At 38.7% G+C, this 18,104-nt stretch overlaps 1 protein-coding gene across 4 annotated transcripts in view; it reads right to left on the bottom strand.

The window, feature by feature from the left end:
* MET (MET proto-oncogene, receptor tyrosine kinase) overlaps positions 1–18,104 on the bottom strand; it is an 89,671-nt gene that overhangs the window by 19,403 nt on the left and 52,164 nt on the right. For all 4 annotated transcript variants that reach the window (XM_052668434.1, XM_052668436.1, XM_052668437.1 and 1 more), the window contains exons 6-11: positions 16,113–16,273; positions 14,819–14,921; positions 14,474–14,610; positions 12,169–12,333; positions 11,216–11,315; positions 2,847–3,065 (exon numbers count right to left, since the gene is read on the bottom strand). In XM_052668434.1, the coding sequence (XP_052524394.1) occupies positions 2,847–3,065; positions 11,216–11,315; positions 12,169–12,333; positions 14,474–14,610; positions 14,819–14,921; positions 16,113–16,273 (885 nt within the window). The remainder of the gene's footprint in view (positions 1–2,846; positions 3,066–11,215; positions 11,316–12,168; positions 12,334–14,473; positions 14,611–14,818; positions 14,922–16,112; positions 16,274–18,104) is intronic.

The following is an 18,104-nucleotide window of genomic DNA, read 5'->3' as shown; positions in this document are numbered from 1 at the left end:
TAGTCTGATTGAAAAACTTGTGATAAAAGATCCCTCCTTCTCTCTGAAACTAATTAAGAAATAGATAAAAGAACTTTGGTTTGGTAGAACAGCCTGTTCACTGAAGCAAGCTGCCATTTAATTTCATGCTGAGCTTGCTTAATTACCGCACAAAATATGACCATGAGGCATGTAAACTTGTATGTGTGTATTTTTGTATGTGGGTATGGGATGAGGGAAAAGTGTTGGCAATATGGCTTGTAATGATCTTTTGGCTCCTTAATATAATTTCTGAAAGCTGCCTCACTGTTTTGATAGAAGCATCCCACTATAACTAATTCTATTTAGAGGATGCTAAATTGGGGCTCGTTCATGTTTTGTTGCGGAGACCAACTTTCACCAATGTCATTCTTCAGTTGGTTGCCAAGAAATAATCAGGGCATTAGGTTTAGGTAGACATTTGCCTTGTGTGCCTTGACTAAGGGTGACATCAGTACTACAAAATTGTTAGTTTGGGCAGTTGTCAGTGGAACAGTTCTCAGGCAGCCTCCCTCATCTCAGTGGATTCTTCCTGTCAATAAATAGCACCAGGGAGTTTTCCTTAAGGGAAAGTAAAAGATCCAAGAGCAAAAGAAGAGAGTTAAAAAAAAACCACCAACAAAACACCTGATTTTTAACCTAAGTTCCTGGAATGATTATGAAATAAGTTAACCGGGAAGCTTTTCCAGGTAGATGAAGGACAGGAAGGCAGTTGGGAATAGCCAGAATAGACTTCCCAGAAGCAGATTTTGCGTAAGTGGCCTGATTGCCCCCTGTGAGGAAATAACTGGTTCTGCAGATGAAATGAGAGCATTTGAAAATGTTTACCTTGCTTTCGGCAAGGTTTGCAACACAATCTCTCCTAGTATTGAAAACAAATTCACTTGATACAGGCTGGATGAGTGGAGTATAGACTGGGTAAGGAAAATGAATGTACCATCAACTTAAAGACTGCAAATCTAACAAGTGGCGTTTTTCAGTGGCTGATGCTGAGACCAATAGCATTTAAAATATTCATCAACAACCTGGACAAAAGAACAGCTCATCACATACTTTAGTAGCAGCATATACTTGAGATGGAAGGAAGTGATTGTTATCCTTGCTCTGCACTTGCAAGGCCACACCTGAATAATTGTATTGAATGTTGGGCCACACAGTAGAAGAGAAATAATGACAAACTGAGGAAAGTACAGAGGGCTGCTGATATAGAAAAGGGGCTGAATTCAGCACAGGATGCACAAAGTGAGGTTAGGGGAACTGGATTTTTTTTTTTTCTAAACTGTAAAATCTCCATCCTTGAAGAATTTCGAACCTCATCTGGACAAAGCCATAAGCAACCTGACCTAATTTTAAACTTAGCACTGCTTTTTGATCAAGGGAGTTAGATATGAAGACCTCCAGAGGTTCCTTCCAATCTAATTTATTCAATGTTTCTTCTTAAATTAGTCTTCTTTCTTCCCAATTGGTTGATATGTGTGACCTGGAAACAACTGGAACTTGCTGCTGTCACTGCACAGAGGCACTGAGCCATACAGAAGCTATGTATTCCCAGCTCTCTGCTAATCTGCACACCAGCACTCTTTTTAGTATGTCTCTGTGAAAAGGCAAACAGTTACTCTGCAGTGAGGAAGGAGTGATTGGTTGACCAGGATTTCCAAGTAGAAAAAAAAAAAATAACAAAAAACTCTAGACTGATTATTCTTTGGAATCTGCCCACCACACTTTGGTGTCACGTCACATCAGAGAGTTTGACTGGGACCATGCGTGACAGTCTCTGAAGTAAGCCCTTCTGCTTTTCTGCAGTTAGAAGTTGGCTCATTGGACCATCTTGAAGTCAAAAACCTAAGGGCTCCTAGATTTCATGGCTGTATAGAGAAAAAGAGTTTTGGCTTAAAGAGCGATGGAGCAGGGACACCACTGAGGGAGGTTCTTTTCTCTACAAGTTTCATTGTGCCATATAAATTATAAATATTCTATGGAAATGAAATGTACACAATAAATTTTCATACTCATTCACTGTAAGTTAGAATTCCCTGTATTTTTATCCTGTTTCTTTTTGACACTCTAAATCAGAAAAGTACTAAATTTCAGGAAATCAGATTCCCAAATTAATTTAACATTCTCTGCAGTACTCTTGTACAAAGAAGACTGTGCCTCTGAGGGCCCCAAATTCCTGAGAGATGGTCCTGAGTGCCCACTAGGTTATTTTCAGAGCTCTTTTAGCTAGCAGTCAGTATTAACTTTGCATTTTTCATGGATCCATAAATATTTAGGCTACATTGGTGGCCGATCTTCAGTGACTGTGCACAGACCAGAATTTCCCTCGGCTTTAGAAAGACAAAACTGCTGGGACACTTCTTAAAGGTGACTCCACATCATCCGTGAGGAAGAACACAAAACTGTATGACAGTAAGAGCTGGGACACACACAGACCACACACTTCAAGTTCTGGGCTGCTGGCCATGTCTAATCCTAGACTGGTGACACAGCCTGTAGCAGTCAGATTCTGTTACACTTGTCTCACTCACAGCTCAGAGCTTGGGGAAAGGCCCTCTCCCTCCCCACCTGATGTCAGCAACCGCCCCGGAACGCCTTTGGTTTCACCTCTTTATCTTTTGAGTTGTGACAGTGTGAGGTTTGGGAGAAAGCACTACCAAAAACACTGTGCTCCATTCCTCTCTGCCTTTGTTTCCTTGGGACTTCCTCTAATTTATCAACAGGTCTGTTCCACAGTACAGCGCTGATGTGCACTTCACAACTTTCAGTGCAGGTAGAAGTAGTTCCATTGAAAAATGAATAACTTAAAAACTTATTTCAGCATTTCTTACCTTAATTTCCAGAACGTTTGGGTTGCTCCTTGAGATGAACACTGGCTTTTCAAAATGTTTAAATACAGGATTATTTACATAATCAAAATCAAAGTACAGAGAGCTGACACCATCAAAAATAAAGAATACTTTGGTTACAAAGGGTGGTTGAAGATTGAAGGCTTTTAGGGAAGGAGTTGTACAGCAGATTATCTCTGAACTGGAACGGTGGTTACATGCCTATAGGAAAGAAAGGAAGAATTGGAGTAAGTACGTGCATAGGAAGTAACTGATAAACATAGCAGTTGTTTAACAATACACATATATTGAAAAAATAAACACCAGAAGTCTTGTTCTTCTTTAACCAAAGCAAAATCCTGATCAAGGCTACTCAGCGTTTGTTTAAGTGGGGAGAAGGGTGTAAAAACTCAGTGGTGTTTGCACTCTCGTTAAGGAAATGTTCAAGTAAACAAGTTTCCTGGCCTGATTGTTCACAGCATTTTTAAAGTAAATATTTTGAAGATAATTAGTGGAAAATTATTTCCAATGCCAAAGACCATCAGCAGGCTACCCTTTCACTGGGCTGTATGGGGACACAAAACAGCCATAACTCCAATATCCAGCCTGTGTCAGAGCAAACACAACATGGATTTCTCTGCCTTTTATACTACCAAAGCAATAGCAAGAGATCAGAAGAGAAATTAAAAATAAGGCAAATGCATCTGACTAAAACAGTAGAAAATAAAAGTATGCTATGTTTATTCATGGTGTAGCTGGGAATTGGCCTATGAAACTTCAGCAAAATGTATCTTCTTTCTACAACAGCAGGTGTAGGACCCCAGAATCATGGCATTTGGTGCATAGGTATAACACAAGTAAGTTCCTCTGGGATGTGCTGATGGAAGGTTCTGCTTCATGCTGTATATCCCTGGATGAGTGGGGATGAAGGTTTGCCTCTCAGTGCAGTGTGAAAGCTGCCTGACGTCACATGTGAAGCACCACTTTCCCTTCACTTGCACTTATTCCCACTAATGGTGTGCTCTGGACCAAGCAATGCTTCTCAGGGGAAAGATGAAACTCTTGCTTCAGAAGACCTCCTAGGGAATATACTGTGCTTTGGAGCTGTGAATCAGAGTAAGATGTGTGGCCAGGGTGCTTCCAACCATCCAGCAGCACCTTGACACAGGTTTCTTGAGACAGACAAGATGTGAATCCTTGCAGGTGAGATTCATCCAGCCTGCATCCAGACACCCAGAATGCAGTTAGTTCTCTGAATTCCCTTGATAGTCAGAAGAGGAGGGGTTCATCTGATCTGTTTTAGTCTTTAAGAGATATAACTTTACAATAATAATATAATAGTAATAGATATGACTAGATACAATAACTTTAAATAGATGAGCAGCACTCTCTAAGGATCAACTTTTCTCTCTTCAGGGTGTTCCAGATAACTAATTGGATTATATTGTCAACAGCGCATCTACAAGCATCGATGGGAAGTGTGGTGGGTGCTGGGCAGCATCACACACATTGCAAAGAGGCTCTTTTATGATTGTGCTGTGTTCTCCCTTCGCTGTGCCTCCCCTTCATGCCTCCTGCAGTGGATACGGTTGAAGGACTTCTGGCACAGTTGCTTCAGCTCCACAGTACTTTTGTGTAAGCCTTGTATAAGTAGTTCCCTGTCCTGAAAGCAGACGTTACATTGCTCTTTGCTTTAAATAGAGTGGCTGACATGTGGCCCCGTAAAAATGGGACTTGTATACTAATCATCATAAACCTTACATTTGATCTACATGATATTTTCCTGTAAAACCAACAGTGCTGTTGAATACCTTTGTGCATCAAGGAAGGGCCAATATATGGATATATTTTCTGTTTTGTCTTGCAAATTAAATTGGTTCTCATTATAAAATGCTGTCTGAAGAAGCTGTGAAATTGGTTTACATTTTTCTCTAATATGCTAAATTAATGCAATGTAATTTTGCTTTGTTTCCAATCAGTGACATAACATTTCAAGCTATATCAATTATGTACTCATATTAACTTGAAAAGTAAGATTAAATTAGATAACTGCAAATCAGTGCTTTTTTTTTTTATCACCATAGCAATTCTCTTTCTTTGCATAATATTATGAAATCTTAAGTCTGCCCAAAAAAACACGCTAAAGGTTCTGAAACTGAGCATTAGACATTTGGAGCTCTATCACAAGACCTATGTATCTGTGAGCTGTGAGTTTTATGCTCAGTTAGATAACTCAGAGTAGCTCTCATTAAAGCCAGGGGAACTTGCACCCATGCAACTAACAGCTCATACGGATTCCTAATTCAGGAATAGTTTTCCCATAACAAGAAGGTGATCTGCAGGACACGAGTCAAGGCAGAATTGCCCTTCGTTTTCTTACTGGATCAGAGAATTTTTGTTCCTTCTCTTTTGAATGCCTTGCTACAGACCATTTATCACAGTTCATGCTTTATTATGTCACATGGATGTAGAAATTCATTTGAATCAGGATTGTATTAATCGGATGCATCGTTAATATAATGCATGACTGAGTCAGATTTTCCATGATATATGAATATTCGTAAAGTTATATATCATATTGTGTCAATTCTAGAAAGAGATTACTGAAATATATATATAATTATAAAACCAATTATGTCCTAGGTAATCATTGTATTTATTTGATTAATGTAAATTCATTAGACTTTTTATCTACTGTAGACCAGTGATGTCTGTTAAATGAATAGCAGTGGTATTCATAACTTTGTTTGTGGCTATCTATTAGAATCAGATACTTTACTTTATCAGGCTGGTCTCTGAAGAGGATGCTTTCAGAGAATGATAAAAATCTAATAATACTCTTTGGAGGGGATGCAATGTGACTGATTGGTAAGGTCAAGAAAAATCTTATTTGCAATGCCCTTATTGGTACATGATTTGACATGACATTTTTACCTTGAAATTGGTTTTAGCAATTGAAGAATATGATGGTTTAGTTTTCAAGAAATATTGGATTGAGAATCTATAAGAAAAAAACAAATTCAATCTATTGCCTACTCAATTAAGATACTGCCTATCACCCAGCACCTTTAACTTTTATTTAATTAGGCTTTAGAGTACATTCACTTTAAAAGCCAAACCTGTGTTCTTCCTATGACTATAATCTACATCTGAAGACAATAAGGAAGAAAAGATGTAAAAATTATGAAGCATTTCACAAGCATAAATAAATACTATGCCCCAAAGGGAATAATAATCCATTGCACAATGCATATGACTCATCACTTAAAGGTATGTATTCTTGCTTCATTCGTAAAATATGACCCTTGAGGCAATTAATTCAAACCTGACCTACAGAATCTGAACTTCAATGCCCAATTCAATTTTTTTTCATCTGACACAACTACGGGAAAAGCATGAGGGAGAACCTTGGAGCTTCAAAGGTCTCTTAGCAGTCGACCCAGATAAGAGAGGGGCAGTCGGATGTGTATTACAGGATCTGTAGCAGTCAGAAGGGAGAAAAACACCAATTTGTCCTTTCATAAGAAGTCTAAACTTTTGGAGTTCCAGTGAGAAATGAAAGATGAATGAGGTTAAAGACAGACCAAGAGGCTCTCCACCTGTCTCTGCCAAGAATGATTTCTTAGAAGAGAGAAATGAGAATTCAGGTCGAACTTGAGGAAAGCCCATTCAGAAGGCTTTTATGTGTAGGTGAGAAACGCGGCAGTGACACTCAAACAGAGTATCTTGAAGATTTTCAGGCAGCTCATGGGCTTTTGCTGTCATTTCAGTTGGTTTTAATGGTTTGGCAACATTTTAATTCCAGTTGTCTCTTAGATGTAAACACTGGAGATGATATTTTCAGTTTATCAAATTACTGGGCCAGAAAGTGCCTCTTGCTCCTGTATCTGAGAGCCAGCTCTTCACACAATATGACTGATACTAACTGGGAGTCCTTGGGCTCAGGATGATTAATGTATGTGATAACAATACCAGGGACCCGATCAGTTTGCAGCATGGGATCTTTTCTGATTTCCACCACTGAATTCCTTTCTCTGTGAGAAATGTACATGAGATGCAGATGCAGCACGGAAAGAAAGGCCATGTTTCCCCTTTGTGAGGGAAGATCTTTGCTGAGCTTCTGTGGCAGCATTGTTCCACAGAGTGAATATAGCTAGAAGATCTGACCCCAAGTGGTTCTGGATATAAAATCAGGAATAACTTTAGTAATCCCACACTCACCATCCACAGTTCTCAGAGAATTTCATCTATTATTATTATTAAATAAATCCATGAAAGACTTTAGTGGGTGAATTCTAGCTGGTTTGAGGGGTATTATGAATAAAAATTTTAAAATGTAATTTAATTCTTCTTCCAAAGGATCCCCAGATGACAACTCACTATTGAGAACTTACTATTACAGCCTTTCAGAGAGAAAATATTGGCCTCAAGACCTTCAAGTGCAGGAGAATCATCAAGCAGGACTTATAGAAGTCACAAGGTACTTATTTTGTAGACAGGCTCCTGAAACACCATCCCCCACCATGCCCTGCTTTTACACAGAAACAATGCAAAGTGAAAGGAAGGAATGAGTTGCTATCCTCCTTGTGCATCTCACAGAGGAACTGAATGTGTGAGCAGAAGTAAGAGGGTTGGTGTATGCTTATGCACTGTCTAGAGCTCTCGGGAAGAGGAATTCATGCAGCACTCTTCAAATTCATATTTTTTGCACTTAATAAGAACAAATGGTCAAAAGAACTCATGAAACCACAATTAAAAAGAAACATGTTGCAAATACTGAAACATACGGTTCAATAGCTAGAACATTTTTTCCACTTGTTGAAATGATGAATTTGAAGAAGGCGAGACATATTGACAGTGTTAGTGGAATGTAATATAAACACAATTAATATGAACGTAGTATTGAATAATTTCAATGACATTTAAATAAATATGAAAAGAAAATTATGAAATTGAACCAACTTATTTTTATGTTACAGAAGAGAAATTTTCAGGAATACTGAACTAAAAATGTGTGCAACTTCCATGTTTCTTCTACAGGAGGCTGGCATCTGCTCCCAGAGCTTTTCAGTTCCAATGACACTGCAATTCTTATGGGCTGCTTTTCCATAGGGATTACCAGCTCTATTGCTCATCTGGAAAGAAGCAGATGCCCCATGAAGCACAAGCTGATTCTGTCTCCTGAGGTTTTGAGATGCTGAGCACTCCCAACAGCTCCTCCTGCTTGCTGAAGTGACCCTCCACTCACACCCTGACTACATCGGCGCTCCAGGCCCCAATTAAGCTTGGCAGAATGAATTAATGGCTTGGGGACAGACAGATGACAGGAAAAGGAGAGAGCTCTTTTAAGTCAGGCACCATCAGTTTTAAGCAAATGAGAGAGCATCTGGGAGATGGAAGAAAGGGGGAACAGAGCTCTAAGCTCTTACATTTATCATGTAAGGTCAGAGTTTGGTTTGGTTTTTTCAAATGACAAAGAGAAAGGCTGAATCATAACATAGTGCAAATAAGTAAAATTAGCAGGAGGGGCTGGTAATCTGTTGCTTGTGTCCACTGAGGGTTAAACTAATTAGCAGCTGGGATTCGAGTTAATTGTTAGAAAGAATTACTTCCAAACCACTAGGTAAGCAGGTAGAGCAGCTCTCTCCAAAGCTTCTTTAGGTGAGATTGTGAAATTTCCTTTTCAAGGAGCTTTAATAACAGCCTAGACAAATATCTGTCAGGCAGTGGTCTGAGTATGTTTGCTGCTGCTGCTGCAAAGCGGGCCAGGCGAGGTCTTTGTGGTACCTCCCAGCTGCACTTTCCTTTGATGCTCTGGGATGTGTTTCAGTGCTGCCTTCAGTTTTCCCAAGAGCCAGAGTTTCTGAATGCTGACAAAAGCAGCTTCCTGGAGGCTGATGAGAAAACTGAAAAGAAAAAGGGCTTAAAGGACAATTAAAAAATGACTCAGTTCATTCTCCTCTCCCAAGCTAAGGAAGCGAAAAGATACATTGCCTCAGCTGCAGAACTTGATTATGTTGGTTTACATTGCACTGTCTGTCTGGGCTAGCTCTATTCAGGACTACAACTTATTTTCTCCTTTGTTAACATGATAGCTGTCCATTGCATTGCTCTGGATCACTACTGGAAAGAGTTCTTCATCATTATTTATTTCTGTAATGAGTGGATGAAAGTTTGTTTTTTGGTATACTGCTCATGCATAGGGCTCAGAATCTCCCACACAGAATGAAACAGGTTGCAGCCATAGGCATCCTTTGCAAGCAGTTTCCTCACTTACATGGTGAAACCTTTTTTTTTTGTTCCTTCTAAGTGTTCCCCTTCCTCCTGAGAACAAATATCTATCCTGGAGAAATAAACTTGAGGTAGAGATTGGTGGCAGAGCTGAGCTGCCACAGAGGGAAGCCATGGAGTTCCAGAGGCCTTTAATTGCAATGGAACAAAATATATTACTTGGGCAGTGTCAAAGCATTATACACTCTTGATTATAATCTGATGGAGGTTATAGCCCAGCCCTCCATGCAGGGGGATGTGACTTCATGCACAGCTGCTTTTACACTGGCTCATATTCCTAGAGCTACATACTGATATTGACAATGGTAGGGGACAGATACCCTCATGGACAAGGAGGCTTAGACTTAACTCCTCTTGTCTGTTGACAAATATAATGCACACTGAAAGGTATGAAAGAAAAAGAATATGGGAGATTAATTGTGACTGTCCATGCCTGTGCCTTTTTTAAAATAGCAGGTTAGAAGGCAGCACAGGAAGAAATCACTGCTCAAAGAATTGTTTGCTTCTCTAGTATTGGTTGTCTGGAGTTGCCAATCACTGCTGGAGCATGGATTTACTTCCTTACTTCAGATCTTTTTAAAGCTGTATGAATCCTGAGAAAGTCTCCAGACACATTCTCTTGGTGGATTTTGAAGAACATGATGTTACGATATATTTTTACATCATGTATTGTTAAAATTCTCACACTAAATCAGATTGTGAACTCCAGCAAATTCCAAATATTGTCTGTGCTTACTGACTGGAAATCTGATAAGCAAGGTATGCAAAATCTGTCCCTGAAGAGGGGGAATTTTGCATATTCTCCCAGGGGAATAGAGAAAGCAAGAGAGTGAAAAAGAAAGCAAGCTCATATCCAAAGCAAAATCTAAAGAACTGATTTCAGCAAATCTTTTGCACTTAGAAATAATTGTGCCCACAGTGCTGAGAATAAAAAAATTCTGAGCTTGGTTGATTTCACCAAAATATTTTATTCCCCAACTCGTGTGAAGTACATTTTTGATAACACTGAACACTGTTAAATTGCAGGGGCACTGATTTCCAGATTTAAATCTTTACCCACTAAATTACAAGCCATGATTACATCCAGCTGAAATTCAGGTTCCAACACTGAAAATAGTATGCAAATCAGGATCATGAAGAATATTATGACCTTGAAAATATAAAAAACGGAAAATTTGCCAACATACTAGAATTCAGTACAGGAAGTAGCACATGATGTTCATTAGAAACAAGCTAAGAATTTGAGCAGTAGTGTAGCGTGTTATAATGTGTGTAGGTTAATTTAACTTCAATTAGGCTAAACAGACCACAGAAGATGAGAAAATGTCAGAGATGTAAGACAAATGTGTAGGCAAAAGGTTACAGGAAACAGTTCCAGTCCAAGTAGCTCATAAATGTCATCTTGCCTCATAAAAATTGAAGTCGATCACATGACCATACCTGGTGATCATATTTAGATCAAGGTACTGTACATTATCAATTCAAGTAACAAAAGAAACTTCTGAATTTATGTTCATGAAGAGGTTTTCAACTGCAGATGCCCAAACCTTTCTCAATATGAGTTACTCAACTTGGGGTAAATGTTTCCTAACTTACCAAACAGGTAATTCGGCAATTAGCTGCTTTTTAAAACAACACCTACTCTCGATTTTATACATACTTTTCCTCTTTCTTTGATATTTTTTTCATTTTCCTCTTATATTCACAGTCACCACTGAAATATATCCCCTACTTAACACATTTCACCTTGTCTGGTAAATCTGGCATACAAGTATTTTGTTGTTCTGCGCTTAGTCATTGAACTGCACTGCTAAATTGTGATATAAAAACCTTGTTATTGGACACTGTGAAAGCCTAATCTCTTTGCAACAGTTTTCTTGAAAATTATTATTCTCCTCCTCCTCTAATTTCCAGTTTGCTTATGTAAAGCTATTTTTTTTCACTGAAAAAGTCTTTGAAGAAAGCATTGGTGAAAGCCCTGAAGTTTTATGGCAAAAGTCAGTGTTTTGACTGAAAATTCTGTGCCATTCACCACATGTACAATGCAAGATAGCAGATTGCCTTCTTCAAGACAGACTCACCACAGAGAAGTTCAATCCCAGTTTAGGTACAGTAATCACCATCCGAGGAAAGCACACTGAATTCAAGTTGATTCCCTGAGCTGTAATTGTACTTCCACCACTAGGGAAAATGAAAAAAAGAAGAAGAAGAAAAAAATGTAAGTAGGATAATGATGCATCTGCTATGATAACCTTAATTACAAATTATATTTTAAACTAAATGACAACATAAAGCCAGAACTAGGGATATACAGGGTGAATGCAAATACATAGCTCTGAGCAGCAAGATTATTTTTCTGGGAAACAAATTTTACACTTGTTATAACAACTAACCATATACAAGAAAAGAAAATTAATTTTAAATATTGTGGTGTGCCAGGATGTAAAACAAATGTGTGAATTTTAAAGGAGAGCAAATTTAACGTTTTCTAACTTGCTGCTTTCAGTGGTGCTGAAAAAGGTGTCTTTTTTACTGCTGACATTTTTTTGGCAAAGGCAGATGGCTTGGATTAGAGCTACTGATACAATAAATATGTCACGTAAAAATACACACGTACTACCATACGTATATATTCATATTTATTATTCTCTGGATTTAGACGGTTTTAAAATCCATTTGCTCTCTTTAGTACCGCTGACTTGTCACATTAAATGATTTTCCTCACTAATCAGTGTAATGTCCAGACACAGCATAGGAAACCCACTTAGCTGTACAGTAGGTATCTCAGCAGGACATCACAGGTACACTCAGCAGCAGTTAGGAGTTAAATCACACAAAGAACAGAGGTGCCCTTCCCCCTTCTCCTTCACCTCTGAAAGGAAACGATCTGCCCTCTGCAACTGCACCATAATAGAAGCAATTGGCATGGCAGATAGAGATAAAAATGCAATTTCTTTTGATAGATTGCTGCACGGCACAGCCACGCTTCTTTCATTCATTTCTTCTCTTATTTCTATGAGTAATTTTTACTCACCTAAGAAAAGATTTAGCTGGATGAATTTTTAAAACAACGGGGTCTTCCCTGTAGGTGAAATAACCTTTTGCATCTCTGATAGCTCCGTCGATTCCCACCCTCACACGGTATTCCTGTGGGATTCCTTGTGCTGGAGTGTAGCACTCCATAGTGCTTTCCGATGTGCTGGAAACAGAGAAAGGCTTCTTGTTAGTGTTATAAAACACATAGTCTGTTTAAAATCTTATCCTTCGGTAAGCCCCAAACCCACCTAAAGATCCACGTGTGAAAAAGAAATGTTACTGATAATCACCAAAGAAGGCTCATGTTGCAGGAAATAAGCACAGCACAATGTAGAAAAAGCAACAACGCTTCTTAGGCTCCAGATTCACCTTAATTTGACTGCCGTGCACCTTGTCTGGTGAAAAGCATTTCCTCAGTGCCAGTGACAGCCCTGTGAATGCACATGTTGCCCTGTGCAAAGGCAGCTTCCAGCCTGGAAAATGACACCAAGTTCAAGGAGAATGACTTTTTCTGCAGTGACTAGGCAACAACATATTTCTCTTTCTAATGCACGGGACTCGGCCTGTGTTAAAAAACTCAAAAAAAAAAAAAAAAAAGAGTGGCAGGATATGCACCATCTTTTCAGAGATGTCCTGCACTGGGGGAATCTATTGGCTCCATGTACTAACAAGGGATAGGCAGGAGAGGGCAAGGAGAAAGGAGGAGTAAGCAAAAATTCATAAAGAGCTGGCCAAACCCGGCACAGCAGCAGTCTTGGAGATATTCATCTTTCCCTCTTTCTCTCATGCTTGGCCCTGGAAGTCTTCCTGTGCTGAGATCATTGGGTGAGGTGAAGGATCCTGAAGGTTGAAGCACGTAAATTGTGACCACAAGGGCACAACAGAGGCAAGTGTAAAAATTGATTGGAAAAGCAAAATAATATTCTAGCAGGTGGTTTCAATGATTTGGGCCAAACCACATTCAATTGCCCTCTAGGTGAGACCATTCTCAAAAGATGTTTCCAAATCAGACAAACAGGCATTTTCTACTAGTTCTAGAGCTTTCCAGGAAGGTAGTGTTTGCAGTGTGCAGTAAGGTGTTGGTGATTCATTCATAAATGTCTAGAAATGTTTACCATCTTTTAAAGGAAAGAAAAAAATAAAATAAAATTCACCCTTGATCCAGCTGTACTCAGAACCGGGCATTACTCCCAAGAGGGAACATCACACTTTGGGCTGAGAAATATCTAATCTGAAAAACTGGCTAAGACCTTCGTATATGAATCTATACAAATTTGCTTGTAAGAAGAGGAGTGCTGGGAGAGTCTACTGGATAAGCATGAAGCCTAGATCTGCCTCTGAGTGGGCAGTCATCTCACCCCCACAATAGGCATCTCAAATGGATTAAATGAATTATTCCTAAATGTTCCATGTATTTGTCCAATAGCTGATCAGATGATATCAATAAAGCCTACCCTGAAGTATTAAGTAGCAGCTGAAGATCTTGGTAGTGATTAAATATTGAGTTTGAATACCTAAATCCCTTTGTTGATTTAGTCAGGAAACTTAGCTGTTCTGATCAAGAACATAACATAAATCATTTACCAGCAAAGAATAAAATTCAGCTCTCCTGACTTCAAGTCTGACACCAACTAATAAACTGTTCCTTCTTTGCATCCTCTGCAAGTATGACTTTTCATCACTATAACTTTCCAAAATCTTTAGGAGAGACCTAAAATGTATACAAATTGCAGAACACCTTGTTCCTGAAACACAGTTGGCCTGATTCTGCCCTTGGTAGTGGAGGTGACAATTCTGTTCACACCAATGGGAGCCAACCTGCTCTACCCAAAAGAGGACCAAACAAGGTTTACACTGTTGCCAAACGGCTACTGAATTCGGAATGCTTAGTTGCCTATTACAGAGAATCTGTACTTATTATTTTAATAACACTGACATTCAGATAAGATTCAAAGCATTTTCACATGTCAAATGTTCTTGGCTGAGTTCCTACTGGATCCAGTAAAGAGCTATGAAGAAATTCTGGCTTAATCCTTAGAACTATTTTATACATATCAGGAAGAGTGCTGAAATGATGCTGTGATGCATCACTCAATGAGACTTCCAGTGAACTGCAGTCCTTTCTAGGAAGCTTCTAGACACTCAGGACTTAAGCCAGAAATGAATGCTTACTGCAGTCTCTGTTCCCTGATATGTGAGATGGAGAGCAGTGTGGTTTTTTTAATTTATTTTTAACTCCATGATATTTTAACCAATATTAAAGCATTTTTAAAAATTATTATTATTTTTTTTTTATACATTACCTTTTCAAGCTGCATGGTTTCTCACCAACAAAAATCCTTCTGGATTTTCCACTGTTTAGGTATTTGCCAGCTATTGTTAGCAATGTTCCTCCAGATTTGGGGCCATAGGTGGGGGAGATACTTGTTATTATGGGATTCTGAGGGGGGTAAAAATAAGAAAAGAGGACTGTTCAGTTATGCTTCTGTATTTTCAAAAAGAATAATCTCAACACATTTATTAGCACTTCTATGAAGTAATAATAAACAATAACACAGAATTATCATACTGAATTGGACTCATGAAAAGTCTTCTTTCAGTTCACACTGAAACTAAATAGACATTAAAATTCTAATCATAGTGCTTACCACATATGAAAATGTATTGAATAGTGTTTTTCCATGTCCAACAGAAACACTACTGGATATATTAAAACTTGCATTTTTTGCAGCAGGAGCTGTGCATTCCAGCCTTTGGAAAGCAAAGAAAAAAACTGCATTACATTTATTTTCCTAGGTTGATCATTTTGTATTAAAATAAAGCCACGACTACTTCATAACAATGCTGAACCCATACAGAACTAGTCATCAATTTATGTGTGTCAGGTATATTTCAGAAAAAAAAATAGTAGGAAGTACTGTGGTCTTCTTCAATACTAATTACAAATGCCATGGTGTTTATACATAGACAGAGAAAATAATTTTAATAAATCAAATATATTTCTGAAAAAAAAGCACGCTGGAGAAAACAAATGCCTCCCATTCAATTGGTTAATTTGGTTTTTGGAATTTTCCCTTGTGTCAAATTTTGGCAGACAACAGCATTAGGAAAACTACATCCTATATCTATTTATTGTTTAAATTTAAATACTGCCAAAAATTAAACTTGAACTTTTGTGGCATGATGTGTCCATTAACTACATTACATTCTCCGAGTCTCATACATGAGCCATTCTCTTTAAATCATTTAGCTTGCATTAAGACTGCTCAGAGCAGCAGAAAGGCACAAGCTCAAGACTGCTGGAGGGTGACCTCTGCTACTACAAATGCGGGTAGGGAAGCCGTGTCATGCTCTGCACACTGCTGTGTTAGTAATCATACGCTCTGATCTGAGAGAGGATATTCATTGAACTTATTATTTCTTCACGATAACAACCAGAATATCCTCTGTCTTGAATTTAAGCCATTATCCCACTGTCTCAAATATGTATTTTTGAAGAGGAGTGCCTGCAAAGGGCCATGAGCAGCTTGATGACCAAATACCTTCCTCTTCTCACATTCCTCTCCAGCAGCCTCACAGATGAGGAAGATGGAGATGACATATCTGAGCCCTGCAGGACCCTGGCTAAAGGAGCCTGCCATATTTTCAAACCCTTAAACAGTTTCATTTTGTGCCAGCTCCCATGGGTGTAGAACAGCATTTTGTAGGCTAACTAGAAAAAGCTGCTGCAAGAGCTATTGGCATTAACCAGCTTTATGGGCTCTCTGGAGCAGTTTTCCTGGGGAACTTGTCGAAATGGGGGATTGTTTAATACCCAAATCTTCTGTTTGAAAATCTGAATGAAAGCATAATATTTATAAGCCGAATGTTTGTACCATTAGTAAATCCATTCCACACAAAGAACATCTTTATAAAGGAAATTTTGTACTTTAGGTTTCTTACTTATTTTTGTTGCTAGATTTTGCTTCCAGAACACAGATTTGTCCTCCGATATGGACGACTGTATTTCTTAATTCAAACCTATTACTTTTGCTGAATCCGAAGTCCCATCCACACAGTGTCAGTTTTGTCCCGCCTTCTAAAGGAGCACTGCTTGGGAGAATCTGTTAAAAAATATTTTGTCACTTGCATCAGGTTTTCTTGAACTTCAAACGGAGTCAAAGAATGTGCAAAGGAATAATTTTAGGAAAGCATTTCTTCTGGCGGTTTATGTCCTACCATTCATCTTAATTGCTCTTCACCTTTCATTCGTCACATTATGAGCTTTCTCTGACAGTAGCAATAAATAACAAAACCTATACTAGAAAGCTTTGAAGGATGGTGTTTAGGGGCACTGAACAAGCTGTGCATTGTAATAGTCTTTTAAGTCCTGTCGTTCTTGTCTTTCACATCTTATTTCTGGCATGTTAAACATACAATGTACTTATTTTGTTAGAAGCTGAATGCTGAACACAAAAGAGCCCCCAAATGACCATTTTTTGTCAGCTTGATGAAAGTCAGGTTCATAGTGAAGTAGCTTCAAAGACACCTAAATCCGAAATTGGATTGGCTGTGATAAAGTTAACGTGACTTCTGCTATTCTTTCCTTCAGTCTTTTACATTTGGTCACCTCTAATTCCGAGTTAAAAATAAACTACCTCTCAGAAACACAGAGACAATCTACAAAGGAAATGCTTTTTTTTTTTTTTTTTTCCCCCTTCTGTATATTGTAAATTGTCCTGTAAAATATAACAATGGTGGGAAAAAGGTAGAAACACTATAGAAGTCTTGCAGAACTCAGTAAAAGTGCTGGTCAGTACTGCCAGCAACAAATATAAAAGAGATATTGGTTTAGGGTTTATGGGGACTTTTAACAATACTGCAAAATTGGGCAAAACTGCTAGTGCTGCTGGGCAAAAAACAGAGCATGGAGGATTGAATTTATATTTGTGGTTGTACTGCCTGAATGTCTTAAACTTAATGCTTTAGTAAGAGTAGTTTTGCCCCTAAAATGCAACACAGCTGTGCCTTTCAAAGGACTTGACTTCATTTTCAAGCTGAAAGGCAAGTGTTTGAGAGATACTTGGCTATTATTTCATCGGGAAATCCAGTAAGACACACATTTCTTTTCAACTTTCTTCAGGACTATCATAAATGAACTACTGTAGATAGAAAGGAAGCTGAAGAATACTTCAAAAGAATTATACCCTATATTCTATACGGGGAAATTTATTGCCACCATTAGAAAGCAGACAAAGAGTCTGATCAAAAATGCACTGAAGTCAGGAGGCATCTTTCCTGCTTTAATGAGCTTTGGATCAGCTCTCAGCAAGCACAGACAAGGGAACCCGTGCAGGAACAGTGCTTCTGCACAAATCCCATAAAAAGCAGATATGCTCTCACAGCCTTCCATTGCCCAGTGCTGCAGTTTAATGTGGGGAGCAGTACTGCACCCTGTGGAGCCTGTGCCTTTCCCAAGTTTCAGTTTCCCTTCCTTTTAAAAAAAAATTTCCTTCAAAATCTGGATTGACTTCAGATCATAGTTTTCCACTCAGTATCTCAGCAGACTATTTTTAGGAGTAACAAAAACCCCACCAAGAACTGAAATTGCTCTGAGGGGGTGCAAATTGTTTTGCACAGTAACGCACAGACTTCTGGCATTTGAAGAATCTGAAATTAATCGTAGAATCATAGAATTCCTCAGGTTGGAAAAGACTTTAAAGATCATCAGTCCAACCACAACCTAACCTTACTACTCTTACTCTAACAGTCCTCCACTAAATCATGTCCCTGAGCACCACATCCAAATGGCTTTTAAACACATCCAGGGATGGTGACTCAACCACCTCCCTGGGGAGCCTATTCCAGTGCTTAACAACCCTTTCTGTAAAGAAGTGTTTCCTGACATCCAACCTAAACTTACCCTGGTGCAACTTGAGGCCATTTACCCTCGTC

The sequence above is a fragment of the Tympanuchus pallidicinctus genome, unplaced genomic scaffold, assembly GCF_026119805.1.
Source record: "Tympanuchus pallidicinctus isolate F22 unplaced genomic scaffold, pur_lepc_1.0 scaffold8, whole genome shotgun sequence".
NCBI lineage: Eukaryota > Metazoa > Chordata > Aves > Galliformes > Phasianidae > Tympanuchus > Tympanuchus pallidicinctus.
Note: the sequence above shows the minus strand (reverse complement) of the source record. Positions and strands in the feature narration are given on the sequence as shown.